The sequence below is a fragment of the Lepidochelys olivacea genome, assembly GCF_965140295.1.
Source record: "Lepidochelys olivacea isolate rLepOli2 genome assembly, chromosome: 6".
Lineage (NCBI taxonomy): Eukaryota > Metazoa > Chordata > Testudines > Cheloniidae > Lepidochelys > Lepidochelys olivacea.
This window is the reverse complement of record NC_140416.1, coordinates 10,073,174-10,087,251: the sequence shown is the minus strand read 5'-3', so window position 1 is coordinate 10,087,251 and position 14,078 is coordinate 10,073,174. Positions and strand designations below refer to the sequence as shown.

The following is a 14,078-nucleotide window of genomic DNA, read 5'->3' as shown; positions in this document are numbered from 1 at the left end:
GCAGCCAGGCCTGAGCCTCCTGTTCTAATAATACTCATCCCTAGTTCTTCTCTGCCATAGATCTCAAAGTGCTTTTCAAAGGAGGGCAGTATTATTATCACTCTTTTACCAATGCGGAAACTGAGGCACAGAGTGGTGCGGTCACATACCCACGTCATCCAGCAGCCGAGCCAGGAATAGAATCCAGGTCTCCATCCACTAGGCCACGCTGGGTGAAGGGGAAATTTGGGGTGAGTGGCCTAAATTCTAGGTCCCACCTCCCAGGTGGCATCTGAGGGAATGCTGAGAGGATCCTGGCCTCGGGCAGGGTTTGTACTCAGACACCCACCCTGGCCTTAATGGGTGTTTCACACCCACACAGCAGCGAGCTGAAGTGGCCCACTGGTTAAGGTCAGGACTCTGGAGATGTTGGTTTGACTCCCAGGTCTGCCACAAACTCCCTGTGTGACATGTGCCTGTGCCTCAGTTTCCCCTCTGTACAATGGGGATAATGGCACTGCCTTATCTCCCAGGGGTGCAGTGGGTATAAATACATTAATGATTGTGAGGCAGCAGGCCTACAGGGGCCAGTTAACTGTGTGCAGAACTCCCCAGAGTGAGTGCAAATGTATGTCACTGCATCACCTCCCCAGAATCCTCCCAGCCTACGGCTGTGTGAGCTGAGTCTGTGGCTATAAAGTGACAGCCCCGGGGCACACTCAAAGCAAGGACTCCTCTCAGCTTGGACTGAGGCCCTGGGGGATGGGGAGGCATGGCACGGACTGGCATCGGCCTGACTCCCGAGCTCAGGACTTTCACTTCCATGCTGCAGTTTCCTGACTTCCATCCACTACAACAATAAATGGGGAACCGAGAAATCTCTACTGCTGGGAGAGGATGGGGGGAAGGTGCAGCTGGGGAATACTGCTGCCTTCACAAAACTAAATCTGCTGATTTTAAAAAATAGCCCGTCTCGTGCTTTGAGCCTGTCACGCAGCTCACTATAGAGCCAGCGAGCTGAAGGTCATCAGACCATCCAGTGTGACCTCCTGCATAGCACAGGCCAGAGAATATGGCCCATTTACCCCTGCACTGAGTCCCATCGCTTACGTTTGGCTAAAGCATCTTCCGGGAAGGCCTCCAGGCTGGTTTTGATGCCACCAAGAAAAAGAGAATCCACCAGCAGTCTGTTCTGATGGTTAACCACCCTCGCTGTTAAAGCCGTGTCTTGTTTCTAGTCAGAAGTGTCTGCCTTCAGCGCCAAGCCTTTGGTTGTCATGCCTATTCTCTGCTCAGAGAGCAGCTGGTGTTTTCTCCCAGGGAGGTACTGAGACGCTGTCACCAGAACCCCACCCTGCTGGATCTTCTCCTCCATAAGCGAAACACACGGAGCTCTTTCAGTCTCTCATTGTCAGGCATTTTTTCCCACCATCAAAGCCTTTTCCCAATTCTTCCCGGCACCCTCTCCAATTTTGCAGCATCCTGGGTGCTCTCATTACTGGTGAAACAGGGCCAGAGAGACTGAGATGAGAGTGAGGAAGCCCAGGTGGCAAGGAAAGGCAGGCCCTGCAGTAGCCCTCAGTGGCTATGGGGCCCGAGGTCACAGGGCCGGGAAGCTGGAAGAGGTTCCCTGCAGCACATTTGGTGCGGGGCGCTGGGGTACAGGAGGCACAGGGTGGGAAGGTGACTGGTTCAGGGGCTGTGCGTGCCAGGAACTGAGCAATGGCCCCTGGTGAAGGAGCCCAGAATGGGAAGGTGACACCAATTCACTGGCCCAAAGGATACCCACAGCCCCAGGGACTAGCAGGAAGGGAGAGCGCAGCAGCGATCCCGCTTTCTTTGTGAGGGAAGCTCCAGTGAGGAGGCCGCATGGAGATCCCCAGGGACTGACAGCCTCTGTGTAGCTGCTGACTGGCTACGCAGCCCACCAGTTTGCCCACACCACACCACACACTGCCCCTCCCGCTCCCCTGCCTCCGGGACAAAATGTTTGACTTCTGCCATGGAGAAACGCCCCCTGCAGGCATGTGAAGGAAATACAGTCTCTATCCCACCCATAAGGCCAGATCCCCAGCTGGTGTCAATCAGCCGTAGCGTCATTGGAGCCAGTTGGCCGGATCCCCAGCTGGGGTAAATCAGCTGTCGCTCCATGGGAGTCAATGAAGCAATGTCAATTTCCACCAGCTGAGGATCTGACCCTTTAAGTCTCTCTGCCGCCTTAGCGCCAAGGATAGTGGCTGTTTTGTGGCACTGCAGCCTGGGCAAGCTAACTCCCCACGTGGGGAGGAAGACGGTCACAACGCAGCCACCAAAGTGGGTGACTGTGCCTCATCTTCCCAGGGAGCATGGGCACCATTGGCGGGAGGGGGAGAAGGGACTGTAGGCGCTGACCACCGGGTCCCTCTCAGCCAGACACCTGTGGTGTTCTTGTCTATGTGTTAACTACGTAGCTCACACCGAAGGGCATTAAGTTACTAGCAATGACTTACTGTTAAGACTAGTGGATTACCTGAATATAAACAACACGACTCCAGGGGCTGGAATAGAGTGAGGGGCTGCTCAAAGAAGAGCTGGACACCCCCAGGGTCTTAGTACAAGGGAGCAGGTTCCTTCAAGAGGAGACAGGGCCCAATCTACCCAAGGCTGGCTTCTTTAGAGAGAACGAGCCCAACTCAGCCCACCTGTAGTGATTAACCATCTAGGTGGCTGGTTGGCAGCTCATTGGGTGAGGAGCACCTGAGCCTGCAAAGCTACCAGAGCGCAGATAAAAGAGAGTGGGTCTAGGGGGAGGGATTCCCCAAGCACCCATCCTGGCTCTGCCCTGCCCTGCCCTGCCCCGCCCCGCCCCGCCCCGCCCGATCCTATCCTATCCTATCCCATCCCATCCCATGACAGGAACCTGCCTGGTTTGTACCAACCCAGCTCCAGGGGCAGGGCTGGTGATTGGCAGGGCCAAACTGAGCCTCTATAGGGACCCTAATGAAGAGGGGTTTAGACTCTCTCAAAGAGCTAATACATCAGACCTCCCTCTGCTTGAGGTACTCTGCGGTCAGTAACTGATTGATAGAAGGGAGGGAGCTGAGGGCAATGCACCCTCAGGGCCACCAGGGGGCAGGCATCTCAACACTTGTACTTTCCCAGGGAGTCAAGGCCATAGCAGTGGGTCTGGCTATAGACACCCCCAGCTCCCATCAAGCTCATGGATGGAGTTTCCCTCCGGCTTTCTCCTGTTCTCCCTCCCACCCCCAGCAGCCCTTAGGGTCTTCCATGCCCTCGGAACCAGAGGCGGCCTTGGGGCCCTTAGAGCTGCTGTGTCATGCTTTCTCTGGGCGGCTGCAGCTGCATGCCCAGGCGGAAGGGAACATGCCCTGCCCCTCGCAACGAGCTTAGTGCCGCTCCCACCTGGCAAAGAGATCGAGGGGGAGAGGCTGTGGGTCAGGATGGAGGGGCTTCAGCAGAGTGGGGGAGCCCAAGGCTAGGGTAATGGGGGGCCGTGAGTCAGGATTGAAGGGCATTGGCACAGCTGCAGGGGCCAGGGCTTGGATAGCGGGGCAGCTGCGGGGCGGGCCTAAGCTGCATTAGAAGACCTGGCTGTGGCTACTTCACCCAGAGTAGTGAGGGACAAGAGCAGACCAGCAAGGGGGCCTGTGGACAGTGGAGGGGCAGGGCAGGAACAGCAGGGGGATGAAATCAAGTTTGCAGGGACTTCCTGTCTATTCTACCAGCTCCCACCACCAGCTCCCGCTCATTCCCCCCTCCCCAATCTCCCTGTGTGGGGCAGGCTGGGAGAGCATGCGGGGCACAGGGGGGCACTGAGAGATCTGGGCAGGCTTTAGATAAGCATGTGGGGCCTGATGCTCAACGGGTGCAAATGAGCAGACTCCAATGTAGCGACACCAGTGTACACCTGCTGGGGCCCTGTCCCTTGGACGCTGGGATATGGAGCCAGAGGAATCCAGTCACTGCTCCCCAAACCTCTCAGGGTTCCCCCAACCCTTTCCAAGGCCTGGAGTTCACTTTCATTTCCTGGGGACTGTACATCCAGCATCTGGCCCCTTGAGACGCCTGTGATCTGGGTTAGGGTCACCAGGTGCAGCAGGTCTCCTGGCTGGAGGCCATGAGGGAAAGCCTCAGTGAAGAGGTCGCTGCCAGCCCTGGGGTATAATTCACCCAAGTTCCAACAGTGGGAGGTAAACATTAAACACGGAGGGGCTCCATGGCTTGGACCTGGAGCAGCTTCTCACATATGGGAGGCCCGAGGAGATTGTTATTGACGGCCCTTGACTGGCAGTGGACAGAATCAAAGCTGGGAGGTCTGTCTTGACATACACCCACAACCAGCAGGTGGGCTGGGACCTTTATCGGCTGCCTGAGAGGTGAGTGTTCAGCACTCCAGGATACGCCTTTGGCTGGACCATTTCTAGCCTGTTTCATTCACTGTCCCGTCGCCCCCGCGCAACAAAAAGAAGGGGACGTGCCGTGGAATGGAGCCAAACTGATCAGAGGAAACGCCTTTCTACCCCACACCCAGTCGGCCTGCGGCACTCATTGCCACAAGGTATTGTTGGTGCTTAGCAGGATTTCTAAAAGAGGCAGTCATTTTGATGGAAAAAAAGACCGTGCAGAGTTAGGATACATGTTCAAGGAATAAACTAGGGTTATGTAAGGACTTTAAACCCTTCACAACCCTGCAGCCTCTAACAACTGGGGGCTAGAGTGACCATTGTCTGCGGGGCAGGTGATCCTGCAACTGCAGCGTTTCTTTCATGTGAAGCAGCTGGGGCTAGCTATTGTACGAATCAGGATGCTGGGCTAGATGAGGCGTGGGTTGGATCCAGTCTGGTGGTTCCTCAGCCCTGTGCTCCCAGGGGAAGGAGGCACAGGAGGGAATGATGGAGGGCCAATCTCTGCGCTCGCTTGGTCTCAGTGCCTGGAAACTCCTCCCCATCCTTGTGGGTTTTTCTTTTTTGTGAAGTTGGCAGATTTGGCTTCCTGCCAGTGGCTTTCATGTTCCTCTTATAACCCCTTGGCCCCAGCATCCTGCTGAGGATTCTGTCCCCATCTGGACCGCCCTGAGGCTCTTCCACACCAGCCTGTGGGTAAGTGTGGCTGCCTGGATATCACGGGGTGACTGGCCCTTTAAGAGGGGCAGGGATCCCCCTGGGCATCAGGGAAGCCATTGCAGGTACTCCTAAACTCCACTCCTTCTTAAAGGGCCAGTTGCCCTGTGTCATAGGTTCCAGCCTTTGGAGAACCTGCTGTGGCCAGTGCACCTGCTGAAAGCCAGGGAGGCCAGCCCCAGCACCCCTGCCATGCAGTGTGAAGCCTGGCATGGGCACTGCCAGAGCAGATTCCCAAGAAGAGCAGGGCACTGTCTGTGGGCTGAGTAAGGGGAAGCCCATATAACGCCTACACCGCTGAAAGGAAGCTGTTCACAGAGGCATAGAGACAGGGGTGGGCTCCACACTCCTCTGGCTGAGGAACACTTCGCTGTCAGGGGGATTGAAGCCCCAGTAAATACTGATGGGGGAAAATACCGGCAGGGCCTCCAGCTGGAGGGTGACTGTAGCAGGGGGCATCCCAGCTGGCTTCTGGGCATCAGTCCCCTACAGTTACCCCTCACACACACACACAGGCCAGGCCAGGCCAGGCCAGTGGAGATGATATCAGAGTAGCAGAAGAGCCACTGGATGGGGAAGATCCCATGTGGGCTCTCACCTGGGCAGCATCCTCTGTTCTTCCCCCTCCCACAGGAGCAGAGCAGCCGCAGGAATGGCAGCCTCTTGCCGTCTCAAGCCCTTGAGCCGTGTGGCCGTGAGTGGGGGCACCCATGGCAATGAGATGTCGGGCGTCTACCTGGCCAAGCACTGGCTGCGGGACCCCATGGAGCTGCAGCGTGACAGCTTTGCCGTCACGCCCTTCCTGGGCAACCCGTGTGCCATTGAGAAGTGTGTGCGGTACGTGGGACGGGATCTGAACCGCACCTTCACCACCGAGTTCCTCAGGTGAGCTGCCCCAGCACGCACCACTCTGCAGTGGTCCCCAGGGCAGTGGGGAGAGCTGCCCCAGCACGCACCACTCTGCACTGGTCCCCGGGGCGGTGGGGAGAGCTGTCCCAGCATGCAGCGCTCTGCACTGGTTCTCGGGGAGTGGGTGGGAAACTTATCCCATGATGCATCACTGTGGAGAGGCTTCCAGTGACGGGTAAGGTATCCCATGATGCATCATTCTGCAACAGTTCCCTGGGCTGGGATGAGTTATCCTAGCATTCAACACTCTGTACTGCTATCCCAGGGGGTGGTGGGAAGCCCAGGGATCTTCCATGAGCTGGGGCTTCATAGCCCATGAGAGAGCACCGTGTGGGGTGACTGATCACATGCCCCACATAAGTGGATAGGGTTTCCCTCACACTGCACCCCCCATGGGACCCCTCTTCCCTCACACTACTCCCCCCAGGGATCCTGCCCCAGAGGGATCCTCCACCCCTCATACTGACCCCCCCAGAACCTTTCCCACACCATGATTGGGGCCACCAACGTGAACTGAAGTGGAGAAGGCTCCCAGCAACTGGGGGGAGGGTGAGCCCTACTTGGAGCCATCCCCTGGCTCCGGGGGCCCTGGTGGCTCCATGTGACTCATCTCTCCCTATCCCAGCTCTGCAGAGGCAGAGGACGAGCCCTATGAGGTGGTCCAGGCCCGCAAGATCAACCAGACCTACGGCCCCAAGGGCTCAGCCCAGGCCTTTGACTTCATGTTTGACCTGCACAACACCACGGCCAACATGGGCTCCTGCCTTATCGTGGACTCAGAGGAGAGCCTGCTGCCCATGCACATGTGCCACTACATCCAGGTGCGGCCAGCCTCCAATCTCTCCACTCGCCCTGCATTAGGCCAGGGTCCCCCATCGTAACCCCTCTCCTCTCTCCCCCAGACGCACTACACACGGAGCCCCTGTCCCATCTACCTGTACAAGTTGCCAGGCGAGGAGACTTACTCTATCAACTCGGTGGCCAAAGCCGGGCTAGGTAGGGAGCACTGCCAGGGGGCAGGGAGAGCCCTGTGGAGTGAGCGAATCTGTCCCAGGGCAGGGAATGGCATTGCTCAGCTACCCCCCCAGAGCCCACCCTCCCATGCCCCTCTGGCACCAAGCACTGCTGCCCCCCACCACGTCCTTGGTTATGTCACCTCCTCCCCACCCCATCACCATTCCAGCAGCTTCACACCCCTGCCCCCTGTGCCCCATGTCCAGCCAGTGCCCACTGCCCCTTCAAGCCCCACCTCCCCATCCCCAAGTTCTGCCCCCACTCCTAACCCTTGCCCTTTTCTCCCCAGCCCTCAAGCCCTGTCCCTTAGTCACTTATCCCCAAGGCTTCTCTCCTCCCATTCCCAGTGCCCTCTCTTCCCCTCATTCCCATGGCTCCCCATCTCCTTCTCCTGGGAGACACACCCCCTCCCACTGCTGCTCCCAGCTAAGCCCCACCATGACCTCCTCCCTCATAGGGCGCTGCCTGCCCCAGCTCTGAGACTGGCTTCTTCGGGGCTCCCATGGCAAATGGGGTGAATTGGGGTGGCTCGACAGAGTGCAGTAATGCTGTGTGGGGCTCTGTCACCCTCCAGTGTCCCGATCACAAATACAGATTTCTGAGGCTGCTGCCTCCTGCAGTTCACACCGTAGTGGCTTCTGGCTGTGACTATAGAGGCCAAGGGTTCAATCCCCATGCTGAGGATTATTGCATAGGTGCTCTGTCAGCAGATAGTAGCCATCCTTTCTCCAGTCATTCTCGGATCATTGAATCCACATCCCTGCTGATGCTCACAAACTTACTGAGCTCCATCTTAACCCTAATTAGTTATCACACTGCTTTTCTAAGCAAGCACATTTATTCCTAAAGTGAAAGCATGACAGAGAAAAGCTGCTAAAACAAAAGACTCGACACTACTGGTAATAAGCTTCCCGACTCCTGCCACGGCTCTGCCCAGTGATCAGTCCTTCAGACCCCACCCATGGATGTTTCTGTGGTCACCAGTTCATCACACCAGGGGACTCAGAACAAGCATCCCCATGAATTAATGTGTCCCTCTTTCCTACAGTTTGGCCCTCTGCTCTTGTCCTCATGTAACCAGTGATCAGCAGACAAAGTTCCCATTCTCAGGGTGAAGCTCCTTGCATAGCAGAGGAGTTACATTTGCATCCTCCTCCCCCTCAAGATTTCCTAGGGAATCACTTCACTTGAAATGCCCAGTCTTGCCTGGCCCATTGCTCCAAGTAGTCCTTTGAAGCTCCTAACTTGCCCCAGGATTTACCTTAGTCCTGCCCCGCCGAGAGACGTTCCATGCCATCCCCCAATAACACACAAACATCTGCATTTTCAATACAACTAATGCCTAAGGTGCTTAAACATACCAAATTAAGTTAAACTTCCTTGAAAGAAGGTTTGTGCAGGATATTTCAGGGAATTGCCCTACACAACCCCCCTACCCCACTGGGAGGCTCATCTGGACCCTTGCTGATCTGATGGGTAGACCCCACCTTTCATTTCCAGCCTGCATTTATGCATGGCTGGGTGATCCCCCTTCATTCTTGTGCCGATGCTGCCCCTTTAGCTTGGCTAGCTCATCCCCCTCCCTGGTGTTTTCCCCCCGAGATGGTTAAAGTTTTTCCAAAACCTGGGATTGAGCCAGGCTTAGAGTGCCAGGCCTTCAGAGAGGGATGGGTTGGAGGTCACACCTGAGGTTGGTGGCAGAGGCAGGGATGAACCCCACGGCTTCTGCATCCCCATCCAGAGCCTTTTCCGCTGTCTCATGCATGGCGGGTCTTGAGAGCAGTGAGGGCCAGGTGTGTGAGGTCGGGGTTGGGGGTGAGTGGGATGAAAGGACACGGGTAGTATTTTAGCAGGCACCTGGGGCATAGCTGTGATTGAGGGAGGGGGTGGGTGATGCTCTCCCCTGGGGCAGGGCCCCGGGGGTAGCAATGGGCATTGGGGCATGTTTGGGGGACTCCTTGCAGCATGCTCTGGGGAGAAGTGCTGGGGAGGGCGCGGTAGCCAAGCTGTAACTGGGTCTCTGTGGTCTCCCTGCAGCGCTGGAGCTGGGGCCACAGCCCCAGAGGGTGGTGAGAGCTGACCTGTTTGCTCAGATGAGAGCCCTCATGGCCTGCGCACTGGACTTCATCGAACTCTTTAACAAGGGTGAGTTATCCCAGAGGAGCCATGAGCTATCCCACCTGGCATCACCCTGGAGATGAATTGAGCTATCCCATCACACATTGCTCTGCAGTGCCCTAGGGGTGGGTGAGAAAAAGCCTCAAATATCAGGACTGTCCCTATAAAATCGGGACATCTGGTCACCCTAGGTGAGGCCCTCCTCCCATATTAATACTTTGAGGAGGTCACCTTCCTCACCAGCCACAGCGGTGGGAGCCTGTGATTAACTGGGGGGGCGGGGGGGAGAGCAGCCTTCCTTTGCAGTGCCCCCCCATTCTGAGCTCTCTGCTGCCCCCTTTGCCCCATAGGCACAGTGTTCCCTGCCTTTGAGATTGAAGCCTACAAGATCACGGGGCTCATGGACTATCCCCGCTACCCTGATGGGGAGATCTCAGCCATGGTGCATCCCAAGCTGCAGGTGGGTGTGGGCTTGGAATAGGGTAGTCCCAGCACCCTGCATTGTTGTTCTCTCTGGGAGAGACGGATCACAGCTGTAGCTCCAGCGTGTGCGCAAAGCCAGCCTGGCAACGACAAGGCCTGATTCACTAGCCCAGATTCTCTCTCAGCCCTTCTCTGAGCTCTGGGTAGAGCTGGGGGGGCAGGGGAGGGTGGCTTTAAACCACCTCTGTGCTCCTTGCATTGTGGGTTGTGCGCCTGGTCGCTGGTGTGGGTTAAAGCAGCCTAAGGGCTGCTGTGAGCTACCCTCTGCTCTCCATGGTCCCAGGGTGGCAGAGAATATCCAGAGCATAATGCACCCCACCCCCACACAGTCTAGCCCATAGTGGGGGCTGGGAGCAGGGCTCTTACACCAGCTCTAGAGCAGCTGGGATAACTCTGCTCTTGTTTCTACTACTGAGCGGCACAAAGGGGCCTTAGTGCAACTGAGGCCTGTACCCCAAAGGCTCCGCCATGGCAAGGCAGTGCCAGAGTTAGCCCCAAGCTCAGCGGGGTGAAGCTGGGTTTATTCCGGGGCACGGGGCGAGTGAAGTTGATTCCATGTTCTTGGTTATGCAGCCCTCAGGCTCAAGGGAGCTGTACACTGTAGCAATACAGCATCAGGCTGGGTGACACTGGACAGCCGGGAGATGAGTTGGGGTGGGCTTAGTTCACAAGGCACTGTGACCTGCATGGGGTCTTGCCACATATCTAATGAAATGTTTGGTTACCAGAGAGTACTGCCAGGACAGTGGGGATCCTGGCCTCCACCAGCAGGGGGTGCTGTAGGGAGCAGGGCAAGAGCACTGGCTGTGGGGGAGGAGTTCCTGGCTACTCCAGCCCCAGCCAATCACCAACCTGTTCCACCCTTAGGATAAGGATTTCCTCCCCTTGAATCCCGGGGACCCAATCTTCCAGACCTTCAGTGGGGAGGAGATCCTGTACAAGGACGGCACAACCATCTACCCAGCCTTCATCAACGAGGCTGCCTACTATGAGAAGAAGGTGGCCTTTGCCAAGATGGAGAAGCACACATTCTCCATGCCCGGCCTGCAGCGAGAATGAGCCAGGTGGGCCATGGGCTAAGAGGGAATAAACAGAGTCTGAATGGATATGACGGTGTGTGCCATGAGGGATGGGATGGGTGTTACCAGGCGGACATCACCCTTGTGTTGTGATGGAGGGGCTGGGCTGGGTGTTGGGAGCACTATCTGGTAGCACCACCTATTATCCAGGTTCCCCGACACTTCCCAGTGCACGTCTTTTCTTTCTTTCTTATAACTTTGAAAAACTGACCATTCAGGCTGAAACTTTCCAGGCCAGCCTGGTGTCTGCCTCAGGCAGAAATTTTTTTGGAACATTTCAGCCATTCAGCTTTTTCCCAAGAACAAAGCTAGGGCAAAGGTGTTGTTTCGCCAGGTTAATTTCTACAACGGTTTCTTTGCAAGGTTCTAGCGCCCCCAAGCAGCAGGGTGGCCTTGGAGGAAGGGAAGTGCCGATTGCCATCCCCATCAAAATCCACCCAAATCTGGCCAAGTGATAAGCCTTTGGAGAATCTGAGTTTGCACACGCTCAGTAGGGCCTTTTTAATTCCCTGAAGTTTCTGTCCACACTGAGCATGCTCCAACCCCTCCCAGCTCCTAGAAGGGACTAGAGTGCCCATGGGCCCGCCCCACAGGGTGACTGAGCGTGCTCCAGTCTGGGGCTGAGCCAGATTTTCCCTGCAATTGTTACTCCTGTCTGCTGTGGTGCCAGGCAGCAGCACACAGAGCGGGGCACCTGGCTCTCCTGTGCACTCAGTGACCCCCTCAGGTGCTGTGGGGGAGGTGCAACCTGAGTCGACTGCAGTAGCAGGAGCAATGCAGGAGTGAGGACAGGTGTAGGGTGGGAGAGTGAAGAGGTAGGGGCTGTCTTGGGGGAGGCCCTGGGGGAGGAGGATGGGCAGGAACCAATGCAGCGGGAGGGGGGCTGGAGCCAGGGAAGTGAGGGGGTGGCGAAACAGGGCTAAAGGTGAGGGTGGGAGGTGTGGTGAGTCCCCTCAGGCATGCCGTGGCCTGGCTCAGAACTGGGCGATCATAGAGGCCAGTTCCAACCTGCTGAGGGGAAGCAGAAGAGGCTTGGAGTAGCATGGGATGGGTCTGTCCCACACACACCCACCCCCCCACCCCCCAGTCCACTGTTTTCTTCCTCTCGTATGAGGCCAGGGCAATAATCAGGATCGTTAACAGCCCCCCAAAATCATGGCCCTGATCCCTAGTGCCCCCTGCTGCCACCAGTGGGCCAGCTCCAGTGGCTGCCCCTGCCTTCACGGGGGATTGCTCAGCATGGCTCTGCCACCCCGGGCATAGCCTGGCTTCCTGCGCAGCCCCGAGCCTGAGCGGTGGAGCCTCCTTTGGACTCAGGGTTTCACCCCCTGCCGGGAGCAGGCGCAGCTGGGGCGAGAGCAGGGAATGGGCCCCATTTTGGGCTCAGCTGTTCCACACCCAGCCCTGGGGTTTAGCTTTAACCAGCCCTGCGGGAGGCAGAGAAGCCGCAGGTGGCATCAGCCAAAGGCCAGGGTTAAACGTTAGCCCTGCAGTCTGCTCTGGCCTGGGGCTGCCAGGGCTGCCTGCTGGCTCCCCTGGGGAGCACAGTGCAAATGGCCCTTGCTCAGTACTTCAGAGGTGGTGTCTGCCAGCTGGAGACCAGGGGCGCCGCCAGCCTTTTCCTGGTGGGGGGCTGAGATGGGCTAGACAGAAGGGGGGGGACTGTGCCCCTCACCATGAGGCCCTGCCCCTCTCTGTGGCCCCACCCCCTGCTACTTCTCAAAAGGTCTCCCCTTCTCCTTCCCCCGCCCCCCGAGGTCCTACCCCCTGGCCAGGTTAGAGGCTGGAAGCCAGAGCCAGGCAGTTTCGGGCACTGGCTACTCGCAGCCAGTAGGAGCTGCCTGGGAAGGGCGACTCAGCTCTGGGGCCAGCAAAGCCCTCGAGGAGCAGCAACCACGAGGGGTGGGGCCCAGGAGCCCAGGCCAGAGTGGGTTAGTCCAGGCTGCTGTGGGGAGCCCTGGACCCTCCACCTGTCCTGGGCAGTGTACCCCAGCAGGCAGGGACAGGGGCCAGGGCCTACCCTCAGGCACACCAGCTCCCACACCCAGGCTTACTCCTTCACTGCTGCTGGAGCTGGGTGCCCAGCCAGCAACCGCTGCTCTCTCTGCTCTGCCTTCAGAGCTGGGCGGCCAGAGAGCAGCAGCTGCTGCGGGGGGGGGGGGGGGATATGCAAATTTTGCAGTGACTATAGCTCCAGCAAGTCCCCTTCCCCGCCCCCCACCTAGCCCTGCCCCTGCTGGAAACACTGTTGGACGTACAAACCTCATTGCGGAGCAGTCACTAGAGGGAGACACAGACCAGCACAGCGGTAACCTGGGGGATGGTAAACTCATCCCCATCATTGCGTTATCTTCCTGGGGCTGGATGGGAGCTGGGGACCTGGAGGAGAAAGGCACTATGTCCCATTCCCCACTCCCCTGAGCCAACTAGTCCCAGCCCCTGGGGGCCACATGGGATCCAGCACCCCCAAGAGGAGAAAGACACCGTAATTCCATTTCCCACCATCGAGCCAGCCAGGCCCCTTCCCTCCGGGGCTGCATCAGAACACAGGAACAGCTAGACTGGATCAGAGCCAGTGCAGCTAGTCCAGTATCCTGTCTCGGACCGTGGCTAGCACCAGATGCATGAGTTTAACAGTCAGCACTCTGCATTCCCAGACACATTCACCTCTCCCTCCCACCTCTCCTAGCTGCTTTATTCATAGGAACGAAATGTCTCCTTCTACTAAACATCAAAGAAGGTGAGTCATGTGGACTCCTCCCCCCAGCCAGAAAGGGGTGCTGCAGGGGTTACAGGGATATAGCAAATTGAGACAGAAAAACATTCCATCCCCCTATGCAAAAAATCCCATCTTTGCCTTCCCAGGAATCTGGCCTTGCTTCCTAGAAGCAGGAGACAAACGACAAGCTTGTGGGAATACCTCCATTCTAGAACCACCCACATATGTGAAGAATCTGGTGGGAAATAGGTTTATTTCTATTTATTCTATTATGCTGAAGTTTGGATGCAAACTGGCAGCAAATATTTCACCACAATGAAAAACAGCTGGTCTTCACAAGCTTGAGCCTAAATCATCCATCGCTGCTGTTGAGCCCCTTGACTGAGCTGTCCCCCAGTATCTATGGCCACCCTCTATCGTAGGCAGTGGCCTCCTGGCTACTGCACACGTATCAGGGGCTTTTTCCAATCTTGCATAGGAATCACATATTATGCAGTATTCCTCAGCTGCCTCCGTTTCCCCATTTTCAGCTGCGGTCTTGACCAAAGCAATGAAGAGTTGTGCCTCAATTTCCCCTCTTTCAGCATCAATCTTGGCCGAAGCAATGCTGAGCTGTGCCTCAGTTTCCCCAAGGCTAACATAATCCTATCCCCTAAA

General features: G+C 57.0%; 1 protein-coding gene across 3 annotated transcripts in view; it reads left to right on the top strand.

The window, feature by feature from the left end:
• The window catches only part of ACY3 (aminoacylase 3), a 36,665-nt gene extending 25,936 nt beyond the window's left edge, over window positions 1-10,729 (top strand). Inside the window, exons 1-7 of one of the 3 annotated variants that reach the window (XM_084632471.1) lie at window positions 4,436-4,537; window positions 5,733-5,984; window positions 6,634-6,829; window positions 6,911-7,004; window positions 9,060-9,167; window positions 9,491-9,600; window positions 10,491-10,729. In XM_084632471.1, the coding sequence (XP_084488597.1) occupies window positions 5,752-5,984; window positions 6,634-6,829; window positions 6,911-7,004; window positions 9,060-9,167; window positions 9,491-9,600; window positions 10,491-10,682 (933 nt within the window). In that variant the 5' untranslated portion in view covers window positions 4,436-4,537; window positions 5,733-5,751 and the 3' untranslated portion in view covers window positions 10,683-10,729. Of the gene's footprint in view, window positions 1-4,435; window positions 4,538-4,981; window positions 5,079-5,732; window positions 5,985-6,633; window positions 6,830-6,910; window positions 7,005-9,059; window positions 9,168-9,490; window positions 9,601-10,490 lie in introns of those variants that run through there. The other 2 variants (XM_084632470.1, XM_084632469.1) reach the window with 2 other exon arrangements.
• The last annotated feature ends 3,349 nt before the right edge of the window (window positions 10,730-14,078 follow it).